General features: G+C 46.5%; 2 protein-coding genes across 4 annotated transcripts; both read left to right on the top strand.

The window, feature by feature from the left end:
• Positions 1–578: 578 nt before the first annotated feature.
• Positions 579–12,292, top strand: selenbp1 (selenium binding protein 1). The gene is made up of 12 exons (XM_066721421.1): positions 579–692; positions 2,603–2,656; positions 3,071–3,183; positions 3,360–3,545; positions 4,201–4,321; positions 7,043–7,225; positions 7,500–7,681; positions 7,909–7,987; positions 8,248–8,369; positions 8,492–8,584; positions 9,323–9,441; positions 11,213–12,292. The coding sequence occupies exons 1-12, from the start codon at positions 689–691 to the stop codon at positions 11,373–11,375; spliced, it is 1,419 nt and encodes a 472-aa protein (XP_066577518.1). The 5' UTR covers positions 579–688; the 3' UTR covers positions 11,376–12,292.
• A 442-nt stretch (positions 12,293–12,734) lies between these two features.
• On the top strand, positions 12,735–24,091 carry rfx5 (regulatory factor X, 5). 3 transcript variants are annotated; one of them, XM_066721419.1, is made up of 10 exons: positions 12,735–12,994; positions 14,405–14,583; positions 17,120–17,153; positions 17,246–17,328; positions 17,598–17,720; positions 17,963–18,083; positions 18,198–18,272; positions 18,845–19,043; positions 20,933–21,027; positions 21,113–24,091. In XM_066721419.1, exons 2-10 carry the CDS (start codon positions 14,474–14,476, stop codon positions 22,154–22,156), a joined length of 1,884 nt encoding a protein of 627 aa, XP_066577516.1. In that variant the 5' UTR covers positions 12,735–12,994; positions 14,405–14,473; the 3' UTR covers positions 22,157–24,091. The 3 variants fall into 3 exon arrangements, with proteins under 3 accessions (XP_066577516.1, XP_066577514.1, XP_066577515.1); XM_066721417.1 differs by having other exon boundaries at positions 21,110–24,091; XM_066721418.1 differs by having other exon boundaries at positions 12,744–12,784; positions 21,110–24,091.
• The last annotated feature ends 286 nt before the right edge of the window (positions 24,092–24,377 follow it).

The raw sequence follows: 24,377 nt of genomic DNA, 5'->3' as shown, positions 1-24,377 counted from the left end.
CCCGTGTCTGATAAACCCATTTCGAAAAACAGGAAAACGCCTAGTCAGCGCACTTGGTCTTCTTCCAAAAAAAAAAAAAAAGAAATAAACACATTAATCAACCAGCTGTTTCTTTCTCTTTTTTTCTTTTTTGTTTTGGTCTCCCTTGAACCTTCTACTCCCAAAACCATCTGGAAATATGCACACACAAAAAACGTGCCTACCAGAATCGAGAAAATAAAAAGATTGCAAAAGTTCACCAGACCACTTAATTATAGGCTACAACTGAAGCAAATATTATCAACCGAATTACTGCCATACCACTCACATTTAACTGGGGGAAACAATCTCCCATCGCTTTTTTATCTATAAGAAAGCGAAATAATGAACGGTATGATGTTCACTTAATGCATACAATGTATTCCAGCTGATCCCACGGCGCATCTATGGCAATTGACATGATCTGCATTAACAAAATCTTAAATATTATTCTAGTTCATATACATGTTGGCCTATATTAAACACACACACATATGTAGACGCCAGAGTAGGGCTCCCTGTATCTACATGACCACGCCCCCTGGCTGGCCCGTTCGTGACGTCACTGTGGCGCCCCCTCTCTGCACAGTCAGTCCGCACCGCACAGATCACAACATTTTCTTTTTACTTTAAGACCATCAACTGGAAGAGCAGCTCAGATCCTGCAGCAATGGGTAGGTTCCGCTCATTTTGCATTTTCATAAACTCATGTTGTTGCCGGTGTGTTGATCTGTGTAATGCATTTGATTAGTTTATATATATATATAATGTTGCAGAGACGAAGCACTTTGGGATTTCTTATTGCTGTGCGTTTGACTTTCTTACTCCGTGCCTGCGTGCACACAAGCAGATGCATGCATTTCAGCAGTCTTTACAGGGCTGTTTTTTTTTTTTTTTTTCCCGTGCTATTCTGTCTATGCATTCGTTTATTTTGTGTCACTTTTCCAAGCTTGACATGCAACCCCGAAACGAGCGCAAGGAACCAAGCAGACGTTGTTTTACGATTTATTATGCGGTGTTATGCATCTTGTTGCAACAATGTAACCATCGCCGAGACGACAAAACAAATGTCCGATCTGCAGACTTTCAGGCAGACGCTTCTTCAGACACCTTTTCAACTCCTTCCCTTAGTTCAATAGGAAGACCAAAGTCTTTCCATAACGGCATGCATATAAATACTCGTAAACCAGCATTGTGGGACATTACGACATTTTGTCCTAGTAATAAAACTATCATAATTATAATTTGCTGTGTGTGTGTGTGCAGAGCCTATAGCAGTAGTTCTCAAACCTGTCCTGGAGTACCACCTGTCCTGCTGGTTTTTGTTCCAACCGAGCTCTCAATTACTTAATTGAACCCTTAATTGAACTAATTTCCTAAAGCAGAGCCTTTTAATAAGTTTTATACTTAACTTAAAACCCCTACTATTAAAATTGTATAAGGAAATTATTAAGGAGCCAACTTTTTATCAGTTACACAATTTTAAAAGAGTCAAATGTAATCAAATTACTTAAATTAAAGGTTCAATTAAGTAATTGAGAGCTCGGTTGGAACAAAAACCAGCAGGACAGGTGGTACTCCAGGACAGGTTTGAGAACCACTGGCCTATAGTTCAAAGTTGTGGCTCCTAAGCTCCCTTATTGTCGCTACTGTTTGCAAATTCCGCTCAATTTCTTAAGAAACGTGTTTTTTTTTTTTTTTGTAGCGCAGGTGTCTGCAGTTCTGCACAGATCTGCACATTTGAACCAGTGCTTTGTGTAGTGCAGATCTGCGGACCTACACTGGCAAATACTGGGGTTGTCATCGTGGGAACATGTATTTGCAATAGACGCAACATCCTCACACTTTATGGTTATTGCCATAGACTTAGAAATACTTTTATAGGTGTTATAATCTGTTTTTATTTAATCTTATGTGCTCCCTGTCTCAGTGTGCCTGGGGGGCGAGGGTGTGCCAACTTTTTCTACGTTGGGGGAAGGATATGCTTTGTGCACCCCAGCATTTAGGGTGACCAAATCAAGACCGTCTCAATACAGAGCACCCCCACCATGACTCCTCCATGGGTGTAAAAAGTAGTTGGAAGTTACACTTGAGTAAAAGTACAAATACTCCCATCAGAAACTGACTACACTCTACTTTCAGGTGTACTTAAGTATCAAAAGAAAAAGTAAATATTGTGACTTTAGCAATGCATTGAATGTGTGCGTGTTTTTGAATGACCTTTATAAAGGGACATCCGAGATTAATTTTTAATCCAACATTTTATTCAAACAATCAAGGTGTTTTTATGGTTCCTTTATCTTGAAGAAAACCATGTCAAATAAAAAATGTCCAGATCTGTGCCTAAACAACCTGTTTCATTACTCTTCTGTATTAACCAAGGGTAACCACAGGCTATAGACATAGATCTATTGACAAATCAAATTATCCACTGAGGTAATCGAATAAAATGTCCTTTATATAATATCTTCGTTTTTTCTTCCCACAAATCACTGTTTGAGGTGGCCAGTGCTAAATGCGGCAGTTTTTGGTGCCATCTTTGGGCTGTCCCGATCCCGATCCCTGTGTGTTTTTGTTTCCACAGCAAAGTGTGGGAAATGCGGACCGGGCTACAAGAGCCCCCTGGATGCCATGAAAGGTGAGGAAAGTCTCCTGCTGCCGTCACGCATGAAGGGACGGGGACTGGGCAGCTTTAGTTATTTCACACTGTTGCATTGATACACGTGTACACTGTATCCATAATTGTATTGAGACGACCACATCGAAAACTCAACAGAGGACAGGAGATGACCGGTGTCCGTCTCTCTCTGTCACTGTGTCTCCGTGTCTCTGTGTCTGTTGTCTGTCTGGATCTCTGTCTCTCTTGGTTGTCTCTGTGTCTCCGTGTCTTTGTCTGTTGTCTGTTGCGTGTCTGGATCTCTGTGTCTTCATGTGTGTCTCGGTTGTCTGTTGTGTGTCTCCATGTCTGTGTCTATCTGTATGGATCTCTCTCTTGGTTGACTGTGTGTTTCCGTGTCTCTGTGTCTGGATCTCTGTGTTGTGTTGTGTCCAGGCCCCAGAGAGGAGATTGTCTATGTGCCCTGCATCTACCGCAACACTGACATCCAGAAGCCCGATTACCTAGCAACAGTGGACGTGGACCCCAAATCGGCCACCTTCTGCCAGGTAACCTCTGACCCTAAATGGCCCCCATATGGGCTTCCATGAATTGGTCCAATTAATCAATTTACTGGACGGATGGAACCCCTCCTCCTCCGACTTGGGAATGTCCTGTGGGTTTGTGTCTTTGAGTCGGGTAAGGGCGTTGGAAGCAGCGGCTCTGACACGGGTGTGGGTGTCAGGTGATCCACAGGCTGCCGATGCCCAACCTGAAGGACGAGCTGCACCACTCGGGCTGGAACGCCTGCAGCAGCTGCCACGAGGACGCCTCCAAGAAGCGGGACCGGCTCATCCTGCCCGCGCTCATTTCCTCCCGCGTCTACGTGGTGGACGTGGGCACCGACCCCCGCGCCCCGCGCCTGCACAAGGTACCCCTCGTCGAGAGCACGGGCACGCGAGGTGTGTGGGAGCGGGCGTGTGCGTCCAGTCCCGGGACAACCTCTGCAGACAGGGAGGGATGGGACTTTGTGTGTTTTTAAGGTTTTATGTCGGTATTCATCTACAGTTTGTCAGGGTTTGGTTTTTACAGTTGCTGTAATAATAAAAACATTGTCTTAATTCAACAAATCCCCCATGGGCACTGGACACAGATATATAGGGTATGGTCAATATTTAGAGGTTTATGTATTTATTTCTATCTTTCTCTCAATCTTTTCCTTTCTTTCTCTTCCCTTTTCTTTCTCTCTCAATCTCACTTTTCCTTTTTCCTTTTTATTTAATTCAATCTTTTTCTTTTTTGTTTCTCAATCATTTTCTTTCTCTTTTTCCTTTCTCTGTTCTCTCAATCTTTTCCTTTCTCTCTTCCCTTTTCTCTCAATCTCACTTCCTTTTTTTCTATTTATTTAATTCAATCTCTTCCATTCTTTCTTTTTTGTTCCATCAATCTTCTCCTTTCTCTTTCAATCTCTTTTCCGTTCTTTTTGTTCTCAACGTTTTCCTTTCTTTCTCTTCCCTTTTTTTTTTTCTCTCAATCTTTTCCTTTCTTTTTCTTTATTTTTTTCCCTTTTCCTCTCTCTCTCTCAGATGGTGGAGCCCACGGAGCTTTACTGGAAGTGTGGTCTGGCGAACCCCCACACCTCGCACTGCCTGGGCAGCGGGCAGGTGATGATCAGCACCATGGGCGACCCCGAGGGCAACGGCAAGGGTGAGCGCCGGGGGGGACGGGACCCGTGTATGTTGGGGGTCTTCCTTTCAGGGACCCCTCTCTCTGTGGGAGGGGTCATTGCAGGCAGAGTAGGGTTGTGAGAGTGGACGGTGTGGTTGCTTCGTGGGGATTTTTCCCTTTGTTTTCGGTTTCTTTGTGGTAATTCTTGGTGGACGGGGTTCTTAAGGGCTCCCCGTGTTTTTGACCATCTTCGGGGGTGGCCGGCTCTGGGAGGCGATGATTTTCCACTTATTGCTGACGATACCCCGGGACTGCATCCTGCTGGTGTGGACAAGGGTGAGGTTGTGGACGCGGAGGACTCTGGTGAGGACAATGTGTCCTCTGTGGGAAATGAGGAGGTGTTTTTGGACGCGACGTAGGGGGACGTTGTTCCAGTCGGCTCGCAAGGTAGGAGTAAGGTTTATTCAGTTGACAGACTGGTTGCGTTTACCGATGAAACGAAAGGAGAGCGAGGATTTGAGGATTTGGATTTGAATGCATTTTTTTCTAACATTCCGTCGTTTATTTTCTCCATTAAAAATGCTTTGGAAAAAGCTACTTTGGAGGAATTAGACCAGAGAAAGCGGTTTCGTTTAAAGAAACTAGTAAAGTTTGCCAAACTGTTGAATACTGATACATCTATATAGATTGATTGCTGGTCTTTTTAGGAATACTTATTTTAGAACGTGCTTGTTGCTTTTCTTCTGTATTGCTATGGCGAAGCTCCATATCGGCACAATTAACAGTAACGGCTGCCGAAATGCTGTTGAGAGGACGGAGCTTTTTCAGTTTCTCGTTCCGGAAGGAGTGAATGTGGCGTTTCTACAAGAGAATGTAGCTGTGTTGTTTCGGCCATGTTCTCTGATCACCATTTTTTATGGTTTACACTTAGTTTGGCATTTGAAATCTTATTTTGAGACTTGATAGCAGTATTAGCACACAAAGTGATGCACAAGCTTTTCAGTCTTTGAGGCATAAGAGAGAGACATTGGGGCGGATGCTGGGGGAGCAAGTACAGGGTCCTTGGGTCCGCACCCCCTTCACCCAGTCGAGAGAGATGGATGGCCCCACCAAGTTTTTTTTTTTTTTTGACCTGGAAAGAGTTTTATAAAGCTCTGTGGGTGATCTTGGGGGAGTACTTGATGGCGGTTCTTCAGGGATGTTTGGTGGAGCAGGAGTTGCCTTTGAGCTGGACTCTTTTGGGTTCGGACCGATGTTTACTTCATTTATCACAGTACTATATGAGGAGGTCTTTAGTCTGTTGAAGATGAATAATAGCTTGAGCAAGCCTTTTCCAGTACAGCGTGTGGTTTCGTCAGGGTTGCCCTCTTTCTGGGATGTTCCCCTGCTCTGTCTGTTGCGTACCTGTCTAACCAGCCTGGCCCTGCCCTCTGTGCCCACTGCTTCTCTTAAACGGTCCGCTTATGCTGATGATGTGACTAATCAGGCTGATGTGGCAGCAGTGAAGGACAGTTTGGATATATTTGGAAAGGCTTCTTCTGCTAAAGTGAATTGGGGGAAGTGCACCACTTGGCTCGTGGGTCAGTGGAGTGGTGTAGGTGCCCCAGTTTTGCCAGAACAGCAGCATTGGGAGAGAACTGGCATGAAGGTGCTAGGGGTGTTCCTGGGGGGCAACAAGTGTGAACAGAAGAACTGGGAGGGGTTGGTGGACAATGTTAAAAAATGGTCCGGAGGGCTCTTGTCATAAACGATTTGGATGCCTCAATGCTTTGGCACAGGCTGGCCTGTTTGGATCCTCCCCCGGGGCTGCTTCGGGTCATTCACGCTGAGGTACTGCATGTCTTTTAGGACGGTCACCATTGGCTGCGGCTGGCTGAGGTCTCTCTCCCTCCTAGAGTGCGGGAGGTGCTGTGTTGTGCACTGTCCACAGGGGGCGCTGGCACACAGGGTTTTGTGTGCCCCTCCTTCCTGGTGGCTCCTGCTGTTTGCACCGATCGGAGGCTTTTTTTATTTTAACACCGAGATGTTGCAACATCTGCAGTTCCGTACAGTAGACAGGCGGGCCCTGTACTTGCAGGGTGTGAAGGTACTCCACTCCTCTGCTCTCCAGTCAGCCTCCGTCTCTCACTGGAGCGAGCCCCTCCAGTTGGTGGACGATGCAGCTCCCGCATGGAGAACATTGTATAAACTCCCCCCCTCCCCAAGTGTTCAGGAGACCTCCAGGGGCAGGTCCTTCACGGCATTGTGGCCACGGGACGATCCACAGAGTTGATCCAGCTGCCAGTCAAGACTCTGAGGAGATGTTTGTTAATCTTTTTTTGGATTGTACTCGGCTGGTGCCACATTCTTTTTAATTCTTTAGATGTTCGTTTTACTGAGGGTTGTTTTATATGTTCTGTATCATTCACTTTCGAACACCGATTTCGAACAGGGTTTCTGAACAAGTTGCAGGGCCACGGTGTTCGTGATGTTGTGGTGATGCTGCGTTTTTTAATTTTCTAGAGTGAAGGTCGATTTTTGCATTTTATACTCTTGTGCATGATTTTCATAGTTTTCAGCAGAGGTGGTGTGGTAGTGGGAGGGTGTGTGCTGTGTCGGGGGGGGTGGGGGGGGAAACAGGAAGAGGAGGAACCTGGGGGTTAATCTCAAAAATGACAAAAAAAAAACCCCAAAAAAACGCTGTATATATTGATGGTGTTTACTTTTAGTCCTTTTATTAACAACTAAAAAAAAAAAAGTTGCTCTGTCGCTCTCTCCCAGGGGGCTTCGTCCTGTTGGACGGGCAGTCGTTTGAGGTGATCGGGAACTGGGAGCTGCCGGGGGAGGCGGCCCCCTTCGGCTACGATTTCTGGTACCAGCCGCGGCACAACGTGATGATCAGCACGGAGTGGGGCGCCCCCAAGGCCCTGGCCAACGGCTTCAACCCAGAGGACGTCAAGGCCGGTGAGTGGCACCCGTGCATCCCTTCCTGTGATCCCTTCCTGTGGCACCCTGGGCTTTCCCTCTTCCAGTCATTTAGCAGCCTCTATTGTCCACTTGAGCTGGCGAAGATTAGGGGGACATCTGTGTGACAATCGGGTTCACAGTCCAGACATAGCCCATCTACTAGCAGAGACGGGGCTAGGACTAGGCACTGGGATGTGTCTTGGGTCCATTCCCTGCTGAACCTCCAAGGACTACAATTGTTGCCAAACCTGCTTGTGCACGTTTCCCGCAGGGCATTACGGGCGTCGGCTGCACGTGTGGGACTGGACCACGCACAAGAAGCTGCAGACCCTGGACCTGGGCGAGGAGGGCGCCATCCCCCTGGAGGTGCGCTTTCTGCACAACCCGGCCGCCCCGCAGGGCTTTGTGGGCTGTGCGCTCAACTCCAGCGTCTTCCGCTTCTACAAGACCCCGGTAAGGAGCATCGAAGCAGAGGGCAAAAATGACGACAAAAGTGATTCGGTAGCTGAGCAGGGTGGCCCGGCCTCCATGCAGGGGCGGACCATGTTGCCCGACAGTCCAGATGTGTGTTCAGTTTTTACTGGAGCAGGGTTTGCAGTAAAGTCTTATGAAGGCCTAGAGGGGAGGAACCCTGGATGTTAGGACTGCGCTGTTTTTTTTTTGTTTTTTTTTTTCTCCAGAAGGGAGACTGGGCGGCAGAGAAGGTCCTCAGCGTCCCTGGCAAGAAGGTGGAGGGATGGATGCTGCCGGAGATGCCAGGTGAGCCGCTGGGAAGTCTGGGAGAGAGACAGGGCTGAGGCACTGAGGATGAGAGGGGGAGAGGCCGGTGAGAGAGGGGGAGGAAGAGTGGAAGAGAGAGAAGGTGGGGGGGTTGTTTAGTCTGTCGTGGGAGCGAAAGAGATTGTGTCCGTGGGGGCCTTGTGGGCGTATTGGACCAGTTCTCCACTCCTGGGATTCCAACCTTGGCTTCCAATCCTGATAACTCTGCGTTTTAACCAGCTGTGTCTGTGCCCCCCCAGGTCTGATCACGGACATCCTGATCTCTTTGGACGACCGCTTCCTGTTCTTCAGTAACTGGCTGCACGGAGACATCCGCCAGTATGACATCACCGACACCAGGCACCCCAAACTGGTGGGGCAGGTAAGGGGCAGGGGCGAGAGCGGGCAAGGCAGCGAGCTGGTGTAAGAATAGTGAGGACATGTTTTCACTGGTATCAGTGTATGAATCAAAATGAGCGTCTCGAATGTGTCGGCGTGTCTCAGGTCTTCCTGGGCGGCAGCATCCTGAACGACAGCCCCGTCAGAGTGCTGCAGGACACCGAGCTTGAGAGTCAGCCGGCGCCCCTTGTGGTGAAGGTAGGAACTGCATGCAGAAGGGCAAACATTAAAACATTTGAACACATTTTTTATATTTACACACTCATGAAAAACATAATAAAAATCAGCCTGGTCATAGATCTCTCAGGTTAGACGCTCATCCTCCTCTGCTATGATTATGCCTGTACAGTAGGGGGCAGTGTCTAATCTTAAAGTCTCAGGATATCAATTTATACAGATTAATTTTTGCAGCTTAACTCTAGGAAACTGGGTGCATATATTCCTGTAGGCACACTGTGGAATGGATCTGCTCTTATGAAATTGCCGCTTCATTATCTTGCGCACCTTCTGGAGATGTGTGTTGCGGCCCCCCACCACTCTTTGCGTAAAGTGACACCTTCCATTTTCCCATCACCCCCTGCTCTCCATGCCCACGGTTAACCTCAGGAGGGGGCTTGGTTCAGTAAAGATCTTGTATTTGAATTGGATTCTGTCCTTCGGGTTGTCCAGCTCTCTGAAGATACGGAGAAGGGTTTTGTTTATCCTTTATTTAACCAGGAAGTCACTTGAGCCAAAACACTCTTTTCAAGCGTACAATAAAACAAAAATCCGAAAATAATATATACACGCTTTCAGCGTATTGTCCCCAAATAAAACTAAATCACCCATATTTGTAAAATCCTTAAGAGACGTGATAGCTAAAATAAATGTATGGAGACCAGAACTTAATCTCCTTGAGCGTGCGCTGGGCTGACTGTGGCTCTCTCTCTCTCGCAGGGGAAGAGGGTCCGCGGGGGTCCACAGATGATTCAGCTGAGCCTGGACGGGAAGCGGCTGTACGTCACCACCTCTCTGTACAGCGGCTGGGACCGGCAGTTTTACCCGGACCTCATCAAGTGGGTCCCCCGGGCATTTTGTTCCCGACTCTGTTTTATATATTTGCATTTGTATATTACCGTATTGGCCCGAGGTGGTCTAGAATTGAAGCTGTGAAGCCAAAAATCTAGGTTTGTATTCCCATATGGTAATATCACACAAAAACACAGCTTTTAGGTCCAATGAAAGGATTTCCCATGAGGCCATGCATTTTTTTAAGCAGCTGTTTTTTTGTTTTTGTTTGGTTTTCCCACGCCATTGTATAATATCTGCTTTCAGTGATTTTAGCAACACGACAACTATTTGATGCTTTCAGCTTCACTACCCCGATCTTAAGATTTGTATCATAAACTTCTTCTCAATCCCTTTTGATATTTGACTCTTTTTCGATCTCTGCAGGTAGGTTTTCTGAAGCAAGCATTTCACTGAATGCACAGTTTTGTCCGTTCAGCAGCAGCCTGGTCTTTACTCTGTGGTCTGTGAAGGATAGAATATATTTTATTTTATTTCAAAGTTTTTTTTTTTTTTTTTTAATTTATTTGTTTTACTTATATTCAGGCCAATACAGTACATATAAACATTTATACTGCATATACACAATCTGCCTTTGAAAGATGCAATTAACAGTTCGGAATTACATATTAGAGCAGGGGTCTCAAACTCAATCCCTGGAGGGCCATGTTTATGCTGGTTTTTGTTCCAACTGAGTCCTCAATTACTTAATTGTCTAATTAAGTATTCAATTTGGCATTTTTAAAAACTATATTGCGAGGTATTTAACAGTTGATGGTCTCAACGTGCATTGGGTACGGTTGCTTATAAAATATCCCGGGGCCTGGACAGGTGTTTAAATGTATCTAGCTAATTGATTAATTAGACCAATTAAGTCATTGAGGACCAGCAAACACATGGCCCTCCAGGGATTGAGTTTGAGACCCCTGTTTTGGGGGGGTGGAGGGCCGGGACTAAACACAGTGTTGGCACAGGGAGAGGACGATGAATGGGAGCGCAGGGGAGATGTCGGAGAGCCGAACAACTTCCCGGCCTAAGAAACATAGGAGTGTCTGTATGCTCTCTGAACGGCATCGGCACTTGCTATGGTGTCGAAGCAAAGGGCCAGCCAGCTCGTCCCACACGCGGTACACTTTCCTTCTGAGGTGAAGTACAGAACCATGTTGGGGCGGAATCAAAACGTCTCAGTCGTAGATGGACGCCACCAAAAAAAAAAAAAAAACGAATGTGAAATCTGACTCGAGGTTTGAGTCTGAGCTTTCCATGCGCGTCTGTGTCGGTGAGATTTGTGTTACTGTGCCGCAGTTCAGCTCGCAAGAACAGCCTCTGATAAGAACCGGTTTCAGCCAGCAGTTTTGGGCTGATGCATCATACTAGACCTCGAGGTTGGCCATATATGGTTGTCAGGCAGGAAGAAGCCGCTCTGATTACAGGACCGCGTGTGATTCTTATCTCGTCTCGCCAGTGTGAACATGCGTGTGCGTCTTTAAGATGTTTTCTTGATCTTGCAACAGCTCAGTCAGTTCCTTTTCATTGACTCCACCTCCCTCTCTCTGGGTTATTTGGCTCTTCAGTGCGATGTCATCTCTCTCTCTCCTGTTTCACTCTCTCTCTCTCTCTCTCTCAAATTCAAAGGTGCTTTTTTGGCATGACCAAATCACAGTATTGCCAAAGCAGATACAAATGTAATATACAAACAAGACAAACCTAACATGACAAGATAAATTGGAATGAATATCATACACACTAAAATCTCTCTCACTCCCTCTCTCTCTCCAGGGAGGGCTCCGTTATGCTCCAGATTGACGTGAACACAGACAAGGGTGGGCTGAAGCTCAATGAGAATTTCCTGGTGGATTTCGGCCGGGAGCCCGAGGGTCCGGCTCTGGCCCATGAAGTCCGCTATCCTGGGGGCGACTGCACCTCCGACATCTGGCTCTGAGCCTCGGGGGGGCGGGGTGAAGGGTGGGTGGGTGTTGGCTGATCACATTCCACTTCCTGCTTCAAGGGCTACTTTTATGACTAGGGACCTCCCCAGTCCTTCTCCTTGGGATGATTCGCTTTGCTGAAATCGCTGATTTGCATATATAACATTTTTTGTAATTTTCCCTGCTTAAAAAGCTGTGGCTTTCAAACTGCTCAGGGAATGTTATAGTTCAGTGCAGATTGCTCCCTCTGTTTAAGGAGCTAGGACCAATCACAGCGGTTTAATGACGCAAATCTGTGATTCAGCTCAGGATTCTTTAAATCGGAGTAAAATCGTGAAAAACGGCCTGCTTTAAAGCTTTCAATCATGGTCGGTACCCGCTTATACTTTTATCCTTTTGATTTAAAACATTCCCTTAAATATGTCCCTTGTTGCCATTTGTATCATTCACACATTCTGAGCCATTGTCCCAATCTTGACATCAGCACTTCCTGTATTACACATTATATAATCTACCACAAAACAATCCTGTCTCGCTGCTCCTCAGCCCCGGACCTGGAGGAGCCCCTATCCTGCTTGTTTTTGTTCCAACCAAGCTCATTTAATTGCTTAATTGAACCTTAATTGGAGTAACAATCTGCTTAGATTTGACTTTTACATTTTGTAATAAGAGTTGGTTCTTTATACAATTCTATACTTAAAACCTCTACTGTTTAAAGTAATTAAAAGGCTCTCATTTAGAAAATTATTAGATCAATTAAGGGTTCAATTAAGTAACTGAGAACAGCAGGTTAGAGACTTCTCTGGGACAAGAATGGGAACCACTGATTTAAGGAGATCTGGAAAACTTGCAGGACTGGGACCCCTATCCTAATATATTGTGACCATTTGTGAAATGAATGCTGAAATAAAATGGAAGAATGCCGTCATAATTCTGTGGTGTTGTCATTGCTTGTCAGCTCGGCACTTCCCTTAAATATCACATATTTTCTCTAAAAGTCCAAAGCAACGGGAATTTTAACATGTTTACTTACTAAACGACTATGTCGTCCGTGTCTGAAATTCAAAATGAAATCGTTGCCTTTAAATTTGTCCGCGCAGTAAACCTTGAGCTCGAACACACAAGAACCCTTCCCGTTTCCACCGGCCAATCAGCGCCCCGTTACTAGGCAGATTACGCCGGGTGATCCCCGGGCTCAGTTACTGGGCAGATCAGCGGCGGCGGCCCAATCACAATAAAGCGTCAGAGAAAAATAATACCCGCCGACCAATGGCTTTAAAGCAGCGCTCTGTATCCGAGCAGACTAGCAAGCGGCAGCCAATGGGAATCGCGCTTACTCAGTAGTCAGGCAGACACCACGCAGGCGTCCAATCACAAAAAAAGCGAAAGGGGATTTTTGCAGTGTTCACTAGCTTTGAGTCAGGTACTTTCTTTTTTCTTTTCTGCCAAATCTAAAATACAATAATGTGGTGGTGATAAAACACGTGTTTTGTGTAAAAGCAGCTTTCAGACGCGCAGTTATGAAAGTTACAGTGGCGGGAGAGAAGCGCGGCTGAAGCGGACCTGACAGCCAGCACTCGCTGCTGGACGGGGCTCATTGCATTGGGCTCGTCTAGCGTCAGCGGGTACAACGGTGGGTTTAGTGTGAATGCAAGGGGGCAAACTGGTTTAAATGTGTTAATCAGACGAACCGAGCCGGGGCGGGGCACAGAGTCTAATCCCGCATGTGGTCCTGGCCGTGGCACACTTTGCTGCAGGTCCCACACAGACACATGCTGGGAAAAAGTTGTGCTGCACCACCTTAAACGTATCGCAGACGGGAACCGACGTGCAAGTGCGTAACCTGACTCATGAGCTCTAGCTTTTTATTTCCCCCAAAAATGGCTGGTTGAACTTGAGGGGGTGGTGGGGGGCCACCAAGGCACCGCTTCCTGCCGGGGTGGGACAGTACACGTGTGTGTGTCGGTATTCAGGACATGCCCGGCCGCCTGGCTATATAAGGACTGCTGTAACGGAGCCGGGCTTGTGCCGGTGTCATATTAAATCCGCGCCATTGCTCGGGGGAGTACGGGACCTGACGTCACGTCGCTTACGTCAGAGTTTCTGTAGTTCGCGTCGATGACGTCATACTGTAATTCGATCCCTGTTCTAGCTGTTTGAAGGAAGTGTCAGGAGAGGGATGTGGCTGTAGTGGGCGTGGCCGTTGCGTGGGTTGTCTTTCGATTTCTAGGCTGTTTTCTGTTAAAAAATACAAATAAAAATAAAGCAATAAATAAATAAAATAAAGTTTCCAAAATGAAAAAGGAACCGAACAACCATAAGTTAACACACACCTGTTTGACCTGGACCAGAAAGCGTTCGACCCGTGTGATATTTTTCATTTTCAAAGTTAGTTGTGTTTTTTTTTTGTGGTAATATAAGAACTTTGAAAACGTTTTTTGCTCTAGCATGAGAAATCAAATGTTACAGAATAATGTGGCAGAGGGGGTCCGACTTAGTAAAATATGACTAAGTAATAATAATAAATAAATAAACTAGTTTGTAGGGGGTGGATTTCAGCCACTGCCTCAATTTGAGATATTTCCATTATCTATCACTTCCTGCCAGTTCAACCGTAATCAAACTAGTTATGCTGAATGACCCAGCCAGGCTGCAGATTGATTCTAGTCGTCTGAAACTGTCTATCTAATGGGAACTAGTTATTGATTTTTTTTATTTTCTCGTGCATGACGCCTCGTAAAATGTTTCTGATCAGTAGCAGAAATAGCCATTCATGTCATCGTTTCCAAAATAGGATCGGATGATATTCTCTCGGTCTAAAGCAGGCAGTGCTTGGCGTGGGGCCATCGGAAGTCTCTTCTAAGTTAAGAGATTCCTCTGGGACCATCTGAAGCGAGCAGATTAGTTTTCCACCGATTAAAATTTGGAAAGCCCCCCCATCCATAATCACACACACACTTTAGTATTTCTAATTCGCTGATGGAATCAGTCGGGGAAATTGGGACAATATTGCGATGTTTCACCGTCCGTTTCCCCTCTCCAGCTGTAGGAACCTCTCAGGCAGGCGGCGGGGACCCCTGGATGCTGGTTTCGGCGGTGACGGGGGGCAGCCATGGCGGACGACAGGCCTCGGTCGGTGAGCTCGAAGCGGGGCGCGCTGGCGGCGGGGGAGGGCGACACGGAGCCCAACATGCTGGTGCACAAACTCAAGAGCAGCATCTCGTAAGTGGAAATGGGATGGGGGGCGGGTGTCATTGGATGCAATCACGGCATCCCTCCTTGAGTCAGAGGTCTGTGGGGTGAACCAGAAGATACCTTGAGACCTACATTGCCTTGAGAGGTGCTGATAAATGTCCTCCTTCGTACCCAGCACTGGATCTTTAACAATTTTGACCGCAATCTATCGCGGGGAGGACTTTCAGGAAGTGGCACCACCAGTGAACACCATCTCCTCCAGTTATGGGAAACCCAGTAACAAATAAGCTAAATAAACAAGTGTTTTTTTGTTTACATATTCTTATTGAATCATCCATACCCTACAGGGTGTACAACCACTTGTCTGTCCAGCGAAACAAAAAAAAATATCCGTGGTCGCACCAGTGTGAATTGCAGAATCTAGTAGGAGATTCGTAGTTTTGTTTACTTCTCCGCTTAAAACTAAGCTGTGTCTGTGTCTGTGTGTGTGTGTGTGTGTCAGTGTGTGTGTGTGTGTGTCTGTGTGTGTGTGTGTCAGTGTGTGTGTGTGTCTGTGTGTGTGTGTGTCAGTGTGTGTGTGTTTGTTTGTCTGTGTGTGTGTGTGTGTGTGTGTGTCAGTGTGTGCGTGTGTGTTTGCAACCATGACAACATTCTCCTTGCCAAAAATATGTCAACGATCCTCTATCTAAAAATCTCAATATTTATTTATTGGCTGCATTTCTGTTATAAATCTTTATTTTTGTTATTATTCGAAAGTACATGTTTTTATACAATGTTTAGTATCAAGTACTTCTTGCATGGCTACGCTGTTTTTCATTGGTGACGTTATGTTTTGAACAACGCTGACTATTTTAATTTACATTTGCAGCTTAGTTGTGGTGCGGTGGCATTTTGTTTCACTGTTATTAAAGTTCATCTATGTCTAACTAGGCATTTAGTCTTGGTTTTATGATCGATAATATGGGTTAGAATGAAACCACACTTAGTATACCACAGGAAACTATATATGTTATGTTATGGTAAACTATATTTTGACTGACAGGCTAATAATAAAACTAATATATAGTATGTGTTCATAAATGATGAAACAACATAAGATCGCAAACATGTTCTATATGGAAAGCTGTAGAAATGCCAGGGCAACAGTAGTAGTTTACTTTTATGTTCAAACTCTGGATGTTAGAAGGAAAGTCTAGAGAGAGAAAACAATCCACTCTGGTTATATATACAGACGGGTGACAAATTAAAGGAAAAACCAGCATAAAGTGTCTCAGTGAGATGTTGGGCACCACAAGTCCCAGACCAGCTTCAATGCTCTTGGCACAGATTCTATGAGTCTCTGGACTCCACTGGAGGGATGAACACCGTTCTTCCAAAAGATATTCCCTCATTTGGTGTTTTGATGATGATGGTGGAGAGCGCTGTCTAACACGTCGGTCCAGAATCTCCCACAGGTGTTCAATTGGGTTGAGATCTGGTGACTGCGGAGGCCATAGCATATGATTCACATAATTTTCATACTCATCTGACCATTCAGTGAGCCCTCGTGCCCTGTGGATGTGCATTGTCATCCTGGAAGAGACCACTCCCATCAGGAGAGAAATGTGTCACCATAGGATAAAGCTGATCACTCAGAATAACTCTGTCATGATTTGCAGTGACCCTTCCCTCTAAGGGGACAAGTGGACCCAAACCATGCCAGGAAAATGCCCCCCACAGCATAACAGAGCCTCCGGACCCCCTCACTGTAGGGGTCCAGCAGTCAGGCCGGTCCTGTTCTCTTGGTGTCCCACACATGCACTCGTCCCGAACACGAGCCAGTTGAGCGTCTGTGTGACTGAAGCTCCTGCCATTTGTGCCCCAATAGTGCCCCCCCTCTTTCAAAGTCACTGAGATCCTTTCCTCTTGCCATCGTGATCCAAAATCAAGGTCAGCTGGCCCTGCTCAGCATTTGTATACATGCCACAGAGCATGACAGGATGTTAATTGCTTAATTGTATCATGCAGTACACCTGTTTGGAGGCATCTGCATTCATTGTGTTCCTCCACTCATTTATTCAGGTTTTTCCTTTCATTTGTCACCCGTCTGTTTATTTAATATTAACAAATGTACAGTCATACTGAAAAATTCTGTCGTTACCTTGGAGAGAGTAGTTAGTCAATAATAATAACGACAAGTAAGTAAAAGTGTTACAAAAGTGACTGTTGAAATTGTATTAGATTTCTAAGGCCTTTATTTTACTAGATATTCTGTAACAAGTAATAATGTTAGTTAATTTAACTACCGGTATGTTAGTTAGTTAACAGTTGTTTCATACACTCTGATTTCATAACAAATCACACAATAAGGTTATTATACCCTTAAAGTTGATCTGCAACTTAAACGTGGCATCACAGCAAAACGTTGTTGTCTCCAAATTCGTTGCTGGTGTCACTAGCTGAAAAAGTTAGTGACACCAGTGGAAAAATGTATTCTGGAGCCTTGCCATATTATTAAATAGTTTTTTGGTTGTTTCTTCTCTCATACAACTATTGTAATCATTCTATTTATTTATTTTTACAGGAAAAATATCCAGGCTAAAGTGGACTCCATCTTGGTGAGTCTCTGGTCTCGTAAGTGAACCTTGAACCATGTGAGATGGTCAAAAAGCACTTCCTCTCTCACCGCTCTTGTTTTTTTTCTCAACAGCAAGACGTGCAGCGCTTCTCTGACAGCGATAAACTCTACCTGTACCTGCAGCTGCCCTCCGGCCCCAGCGCGGGGGAGAAGAGGTAATCGATATCGGTTTCAAAATCATAATGGTATCGCTGTGTCTGATCTCCTTAGGGGGGTCGTTCCATAGTCTAGGGACCACGGATGTCTTGTTGTCCCTGCTCAGAGTGTCACTTGCCTGTGGGAGAAAACAACAAGGACTTCAGGGGTGGGGCATTTGAGGTGACATATAACGTCTGTAAGCTGTAGTCTCTGGCTGATGCTGTCCTGACTCTGGGTCTTTGTGTTTTGCTGTGTTGTGTTGCGTCGTGTCGTGTGTACTGAGCAGCAGTAGCGACTCCAGTTCCTTCAGCACAGCCGACCAACTGCACACCTGCAACTGGATCCGAAGCCACCTGGAGGAGCACGCCGACACCTGCCTGCCCAAACAGGACGTGTACGAGACCTACAGGTGCACAATCGCTCACGTTCACGCACACACACAATGTCCACGGATCACTTGTAGCGTTCTGGTGTAGACTGATGTCAAATATTAGCGTGTGTCGTTGTGGTTTCTCCTCTCGAGAACATCTAGAACATAGGAACACAAGAAAGTGTCCAATTGAGAGGAGGCCATTCGCCCCATCGTGCACGTTTGGTGTCCATTAATAACTGAGTTATCCAAGGATCCTATCTGGTTGTGTTTCCGTCCAGGAGATACTGTGAAAACCTCCAGTACCGGACCCTGAGCGCGGCCAACTTCGGCAAGATCATCCGGGACATCTTCCCCAACATCAAAGCGCGGAGGCTGGGGGGACGAGGACAGTCCAAATATCCTTTGAGTTTCAACTTGAGTCAGACCTGACTTGTGAATGAATAAATCAATCGATCAATCAATCAAGCTATTACACTGACCGGTAAAAGTCCTTAACCCGCCGCTTCCACATATTGCTACAGTGGGATCCGCAGGAAGACGGTGCTGAACATGCCTCTGCTTCCCAACCTGGACCTCAAGAACGACCCGGTAAGGTTCTCTCCCCTCTGGACCTCCTCTCGGCCACAGACTGGGCTCCCTCCCGTAAGCCACTGCTGCAGGAGTATATAATAATTGCATTTTCCTTTTAAATGCTTTGGTTGCATACAAATATGCAAGTGCGTTGTTTTTACTTGTTAGAGTAATTTGTAACAAGATACAGTTTTTGATAGAGCTCTGTGTTCTAATTGAATACATGCATATAGTTAAGTTTGGATTTCCGTGCTAGTGCACATGCGAAGACCCCTGTGGTGGCTGACAGTTGATCCGGCTCAAATGGCAGTGTAGACACAACACCACTGATCCGGATCAAATAACAATGTAGACCCAAAACCATTGATCTGGTAGAACTAGGCAGTGTAGACATGACAACACTGATCCGGATCAAATGGCAGTGTAGAATTGCCATTTCCACTGATCCAGCTGATCCATCACCACTGACCCAGATGAAGTGCATCAATACATTTGATCCATATCAGAAATGGCTGTGTAAACACTATCACTATCACTATCTTTCCCTCTCTTTCTCTCTTCCTCTCCCTCCCTCCTCTGTGCCTGTGCAGTCGGAGCTGACGGAACTGGTGCAGACCTACAAGCAGGAGGTGACGGAGGCGGCCTGCGAGCTGATCTGCGACTGGGCCGAGAAGATCCTGAAGCGCTCCTTCGACACGGTGGTGGAGATCGCCCGCTTCCTGGTGCAGGAGCACATCGTGAACCCACGCTGCAGCCAGGCCGAGCTCATCACCTCCGCCGCACTGGCCGGTCAGCCCCCGTCCGGAGATTTCTGTCTAAAAATGGAGTTGGCATTGTAGTGTTTTCCCCTCGTAACAGACAAGAAACTGCAAAACCCTTTTTTACTCTCTGTTAGTTGTAACCCTTTGTCGCGTACGTACCGGTACATTCCCCGCTCCCTGGGTCCAAAAGCGTACCCCCTTTTGAACTTATAACTTAAATTCTGGAGCTTGCACAGTTCTGGATGAAACTATATGGCTGCCATGGGGTACTGTAAACATTTTGCCTTAGTATCTGCCGGCCTCTGCAAATTGTGTACGGAATCACACATTACAACTATTTATCACGAAACGCAACCTTCCAAATGTCTGCATACTGGTGAAAATCCCTGAAACCTGCCATAGTTTAAGGAATACCACAATAAATCATGAATAGATGTCAATAATGTCATCAATAAATGTTTATTTTGACGTATTTCATTCACAGTGATCGTTTAAATAGTATTATATTCTAGACTTATACACTGTGCACTGAATATGTCTGCAATATTAATAATAATACATGAAGAAAAGTCTCAGACAAGGAGTGGCATAATATAACTCATTCTCCAAAGGGTTACTATAGCCTGAATTAAATTGTGAGTTTCAATACTTGGTTGCAAATACTTTGCAGTCAATGACTGTCTGAAGTCTGGAGCCCATAGACATCAGCAGATGCTGGGTTTCTTCCCTGGTGATGCTCTACAGGCCTGCACTGCAGTGTCTTTAGTTCCTGCTTGTTCTTGCTGTTTTGCTTTCAGTTTTGCCTTCAGCAAGTGAAATGCTGCTCAATGGGATTCAGGTCAGGTGATTGACTTGGCCTTTGCTGAACATTGCACTTCTTCACCTTAAAAATGTCTTGGGTTCTTTCACAGTATGCTTCGGGTCATTGTCCATCTGCACTGTGAAGCGCCGGCCAATGAGTGTTGAAGCATTTGGCTGAATCTGAGCAGATAATAGAGCCCTGAACACCAGAATTCATCCTGCTGCTTTTGACAGCAGTTACATCATCAATAAATACAAGGGAACCAGTTCCCTGGCAGCCATACATGCCCATGCTTCACAGATGAGGTGGGATGCTTCGGTCATGAGCAGCTCCTTCCTTTCTCCATACTCTTCTCTTCCCATCATTCTGGTACAAGTTGATATTTGTCTCATCTGTCCATAGGATGTTGTTCCAGAACTGTACAGGTTCTTTAGATGTTTTTTGGCAAACTCTAACCTGGTCTTCCTGTTTCCTGTTTCCATCTTGTGGTAAACCCTCTGTATTTACTCTGGTGAAGTCTTCTCTTGATTGTTGACTTTGACACAGATACTCTACCTCCTGGAGGGTGTTCTTGATCTGGCCAACTGTTGTGAAGGGGTGTTTCTTCACCAGGGAAATAATTATTCTGTCATCCACCCCAGTTTTTTCCATTGTCTTCCTGGCCTTTTGGTATTCCTGAGCTCACCAGTGCATTCTTTCTTTTGAAGAATGTAATAAATGATTTGGCCACACCTAATGTTTTTGCTATCACTCTGATTGATTCTAAGGCAAAACTGAAGGCAAAACACCACAAGAACAAGCAGGGACTAAAGACATCTGCAGTACAGACCTGGCAGAGCATCACCAGGGAAGAAACCCAGCATCTGGTGATGTCTGGAAGATGGAAGTCTACACTTAAAGCACATCTTGATTGTTTCCTTTAAAATCCATTGTGGTGGCGTACAGAGCCAAAATGATTACATTTGTGTCACTGTCCAAATATTAATGGACCTAACTGTATATAGAAAGAAAATGCTAGCTGCCGTGTAGCTCAAATACGTGTCCCCCCCTCATACCAGTGCTGTGCCATTCTGACCAGAACGTGTATCTGACTCACTTCTCCTCTGGCCCCACAGGCGGTCCTGCCAAGCCTCACAAGGGGGTGAAGAAGAGCCAGCCTCCCCCCAAGGGCAGTGGGCCAGAGGGCGAAGGCAACAGCCCAGAGACCAAGGTACCATACCGGCCGTGCAGGGCAAACTGAGCGAGGTGAAAGGGTCCAGTTGCGGGGTATCTGACGGCGCTGTGTGTTTCAGCAGGATAAGGACAGCGGCGACCGGGCAGCGCCACCCAAGCAGTCCCCCGGCGAGAAGCCCGCGAAGGGCGTGGAAGGCGGCCGTCCGGGGGGGCGCGACTCCCAGGTGGAGGCGGTGATGAAGCGATTCCCCCAGCTGCTGCCACGCACCCCCGTCCCAGACAAGGTCCAGCTGCCAGCCCGCTCCTCACCCCCCGCGCTGGCGCCCAAGGAGAGGCCGGGCGTCAAGGTGACCCTGCCCATTGCCATGACCTCGCTGCCCCAGCCACAGGGGACGCCACTGCCCGTCATCAACATGATCCTGCCCACGGGCACAGTCAGCTTCCCGTATGCCGAGAAGGAGAGGGTGCCGGGCGTGGCTGCTGGGGCTGCACCGGGCCCCGTGCCCAGGCCCCGCCCCGCGGCCAAGCGGGCGCAAGACATGGTGGGCGAGGCAGGGTTGACGCCAACTAAGAGGAAGAGAGGGCGTCCCAGGAAGTCGCGGCCGGAGGAGACCGGGCCACTGCCACATGCCCAGCCCCCCGCCGCCACCACCGCCACCGGAGGGGTCATCCACAAGGCCCTGCCCTCCGTCCAGCCCTCTGTCACCACCATCTTGGAGGTCATGATCCAGGACCATGACGTGAGGGTGCTGGGTACTCTGCCACCCGGGCTGGATCCACAAGTCCAGCCGCTCCAGGACACGGTGGACCTCACTGTCCCGGAGGAGCCCAAGAGCCAAATCCTGCAGGTCTACCGGCCGGGGATGGACAGCCAGGGGCCCCTGATACTCCACACGGGGCCCGAGCTGGTGAGGGGAGACCCGGCCGAGCAGAGCCAGGGCTGGGAGGCCAGCAGGGCCATGGTGGAGGTGATCCGCAGGGTCCCGCAGTCCAGGGAGGCGAGCGCATGCCCTGAGGTGCAGGGTGAAGCATTTAGATTGAAGCAGGACTCCGGTAGTGGCGGCCCCTGCCTGGAGCTCAGCCTGAGCCCGGCCTCCCAGCCTCAGATAGTGGCCGTGGCACAGCAGCCCTCGCCCACCCCTCATGCCAGCAGCAGCAGCAGCTAGCCTCCTGGAGCCAGCCACGACCCCCGCCCGCCCCGGCCGGCTCAGCAGACACCAGACCCCTCTGCCTCAGCTGGGGGTGGAAGACGCCTACTGGAAAAGGGGTTCCAGGGAACTACAAGAAAGAATGCAGAATTATTTTGTATTGATTTTATTTTCTTTCTCTTTCTTCCCCCCTGCAGACACATCCAGGAAATGTGCAAGAATCAAATACTGGCACTTATTTTGAGAGTATTTTACTTTTTCCTTCAGGCCAAGACCCTGTTCTGTGTCCGTGTGAGTCTCTGGTGTTTTTTTTTTTGTTGCTTATTATGACGGATATTTAAATCTGTTTTTAAAATAACCCATCTGGAGATGTGGGGATACAGTGTGTCTAACGCCTGGTGCTCCACAGGGTTCCAGATACAGGCCAGGCAGCAGAGAACCAACAATGTTTGGATCCAGAACCTGGTTTTCAGCACTTAAAGGACGTTAAGAGTATTGGACGGGTCGGACACCCTTGCAAGCTAAGCATTGGTGCTTCTTATTGCAAACCTCAGATGCACTTCCACACGTACGCCCAGCAGGGGCCACTCTAACCACTCATCCCTGCCAGTCTCTCGCACTGCAGTATATATATATATATATATATATATATATATATGTTGGGACCTCTAAGGAACTGGAGTTTTTATCCAGCCCAGACATGAGTAATTAATGTTAAAATTAATTTGCATTGCATTGTAGAAAATTGTCAAATCCTTGTTTATCAAGTAGAATTGGTAACGGCGATCTTTTTTTTCAGTTTTCAGTTTTGTTTTGCCAGAGCATTTGATTAGTGTGACACATTTTCTGTTGCCTGTTCCACCACAATTGCCTCCGCTTTCCCCCTCCCAGAGTTCAGTGCTGGCTTCAATTGCCATGGCTCTGACAGTCGCCCAAAACAGGTCTTGAAGGGACCATTCTTTGACAGCGGCCCAGAGTCACAATAATTCTGAGATTATTTGTTTTTGTTTTTGTCCTGATGCTTGTGCTTCTTTCTGACGCAGTCCTAAGGGCTGGCAAAGCTGAAAAGAAAATCCCCAACAGCGGTACAACACTTGAGATGTGAAGTCGAACACCCTAAAGCAATTTTTGGATCTGCAGCAATACTGCCAGTGAGCTGAGATCCCATCCACTCTGCCCTCTTCTGGAGCGATTTGGTTTTTGGTGCAAAAGAAAACAAAAAGGACAGATGTTCTCCCGGTTTTTACAGTCATTCCTGCTTCCCGATTCACGGTTTTCGACCAGGTATCACCTTTTCACATGCTTATATGAAGTTCTGACTTCAAAGTACAGCAACAGTACGGTGGCCCTGAAGTGCAAAACACAACAACAAAAAGAAAAACAAAAAAATAAAACAAGACAAAAACATAAAGATTTTTTACGGAATTGCGACATCTACAGTCCTGCCTTTTTGTTTTTGTGTTTGTCCTTTTGTTTTTGTTTTTTTTTGCATTTTCCCTTTTGCAATTGCGGTTTTCTTTTTGCTGTTGTGGTTTGCACATCCGGGCCACCATACGAAAGTCGAAGAATGAAGAGTCGATCGGATTTTGTTTTTGCATCGAATTTGTCAATAGTTCCCCCCTCCCCTGCCGTTTTGGCAATAAAATAAATGTGTGTCTTGCACTTTATGTTTACCAGAAGATTTAATCTTACTTTTTGTACTGGTGTGCACATTAAAAAATAAATAAAAAATGCTTGATTTAAAAACAAATGTTAAATAGCACCTTAAATGTTAGTCATTTTCAAGGTTCGACTCTGAATGTGCTAATGATGTTTTGAGCTGTTCTGTATTTTTTATTCCTCCTCAGTTTGTACATGGCCATGTTATCGAATCTTCCTTTTAAATAAATCTATAGCACTGAGGAATGTGGATATATTTTCATAACCCGCCCTAAATAAATGTTGTGTATTTAAGATTCTGCGTTATTGATTTAATACAGGCACTGCTTCTGTTTTTATTGGGAAAGAACAGAGCCATGCCGGTGTTGCTCATTTTCATGGTTTGGGGCGCTTTATACGCAAAATAAGAAGTCAAAATTAGCCTGGAAGCACGGAGGCTCAGATCTCACAGCATATGGTTACTTCCTGCTATATTTACACACCATTATCCAGGTGACATCTGTGTTGCTGCAAAACTGAGATTTCACTTCTCTGGCACAAGCTGTTGGGGTTTTCTACTGTTTCATTAATTACTATTGTA

Source organism: Amia ocellicauda, chromosome 14 (genome assembly GCF_036373705.1).
Source record: "Amia ocellicauda isolate fAmiCal2 chromosome 14, fAmiCal2.hap1, whole genome shotgun sequence".
Classification (NCBI taxonomy): domain Eukaryota; kingdom Metazoa; phylum Chordata; class Actinopteri; order Amiiformes; family Amiidae; genus Amia; species Amia ocellicauda.
The sequence above is the reverse complement of the archived record's forward strand: the minus strand, read 5'-3'. Positions and strand labels throughout refer to the sequence as shown.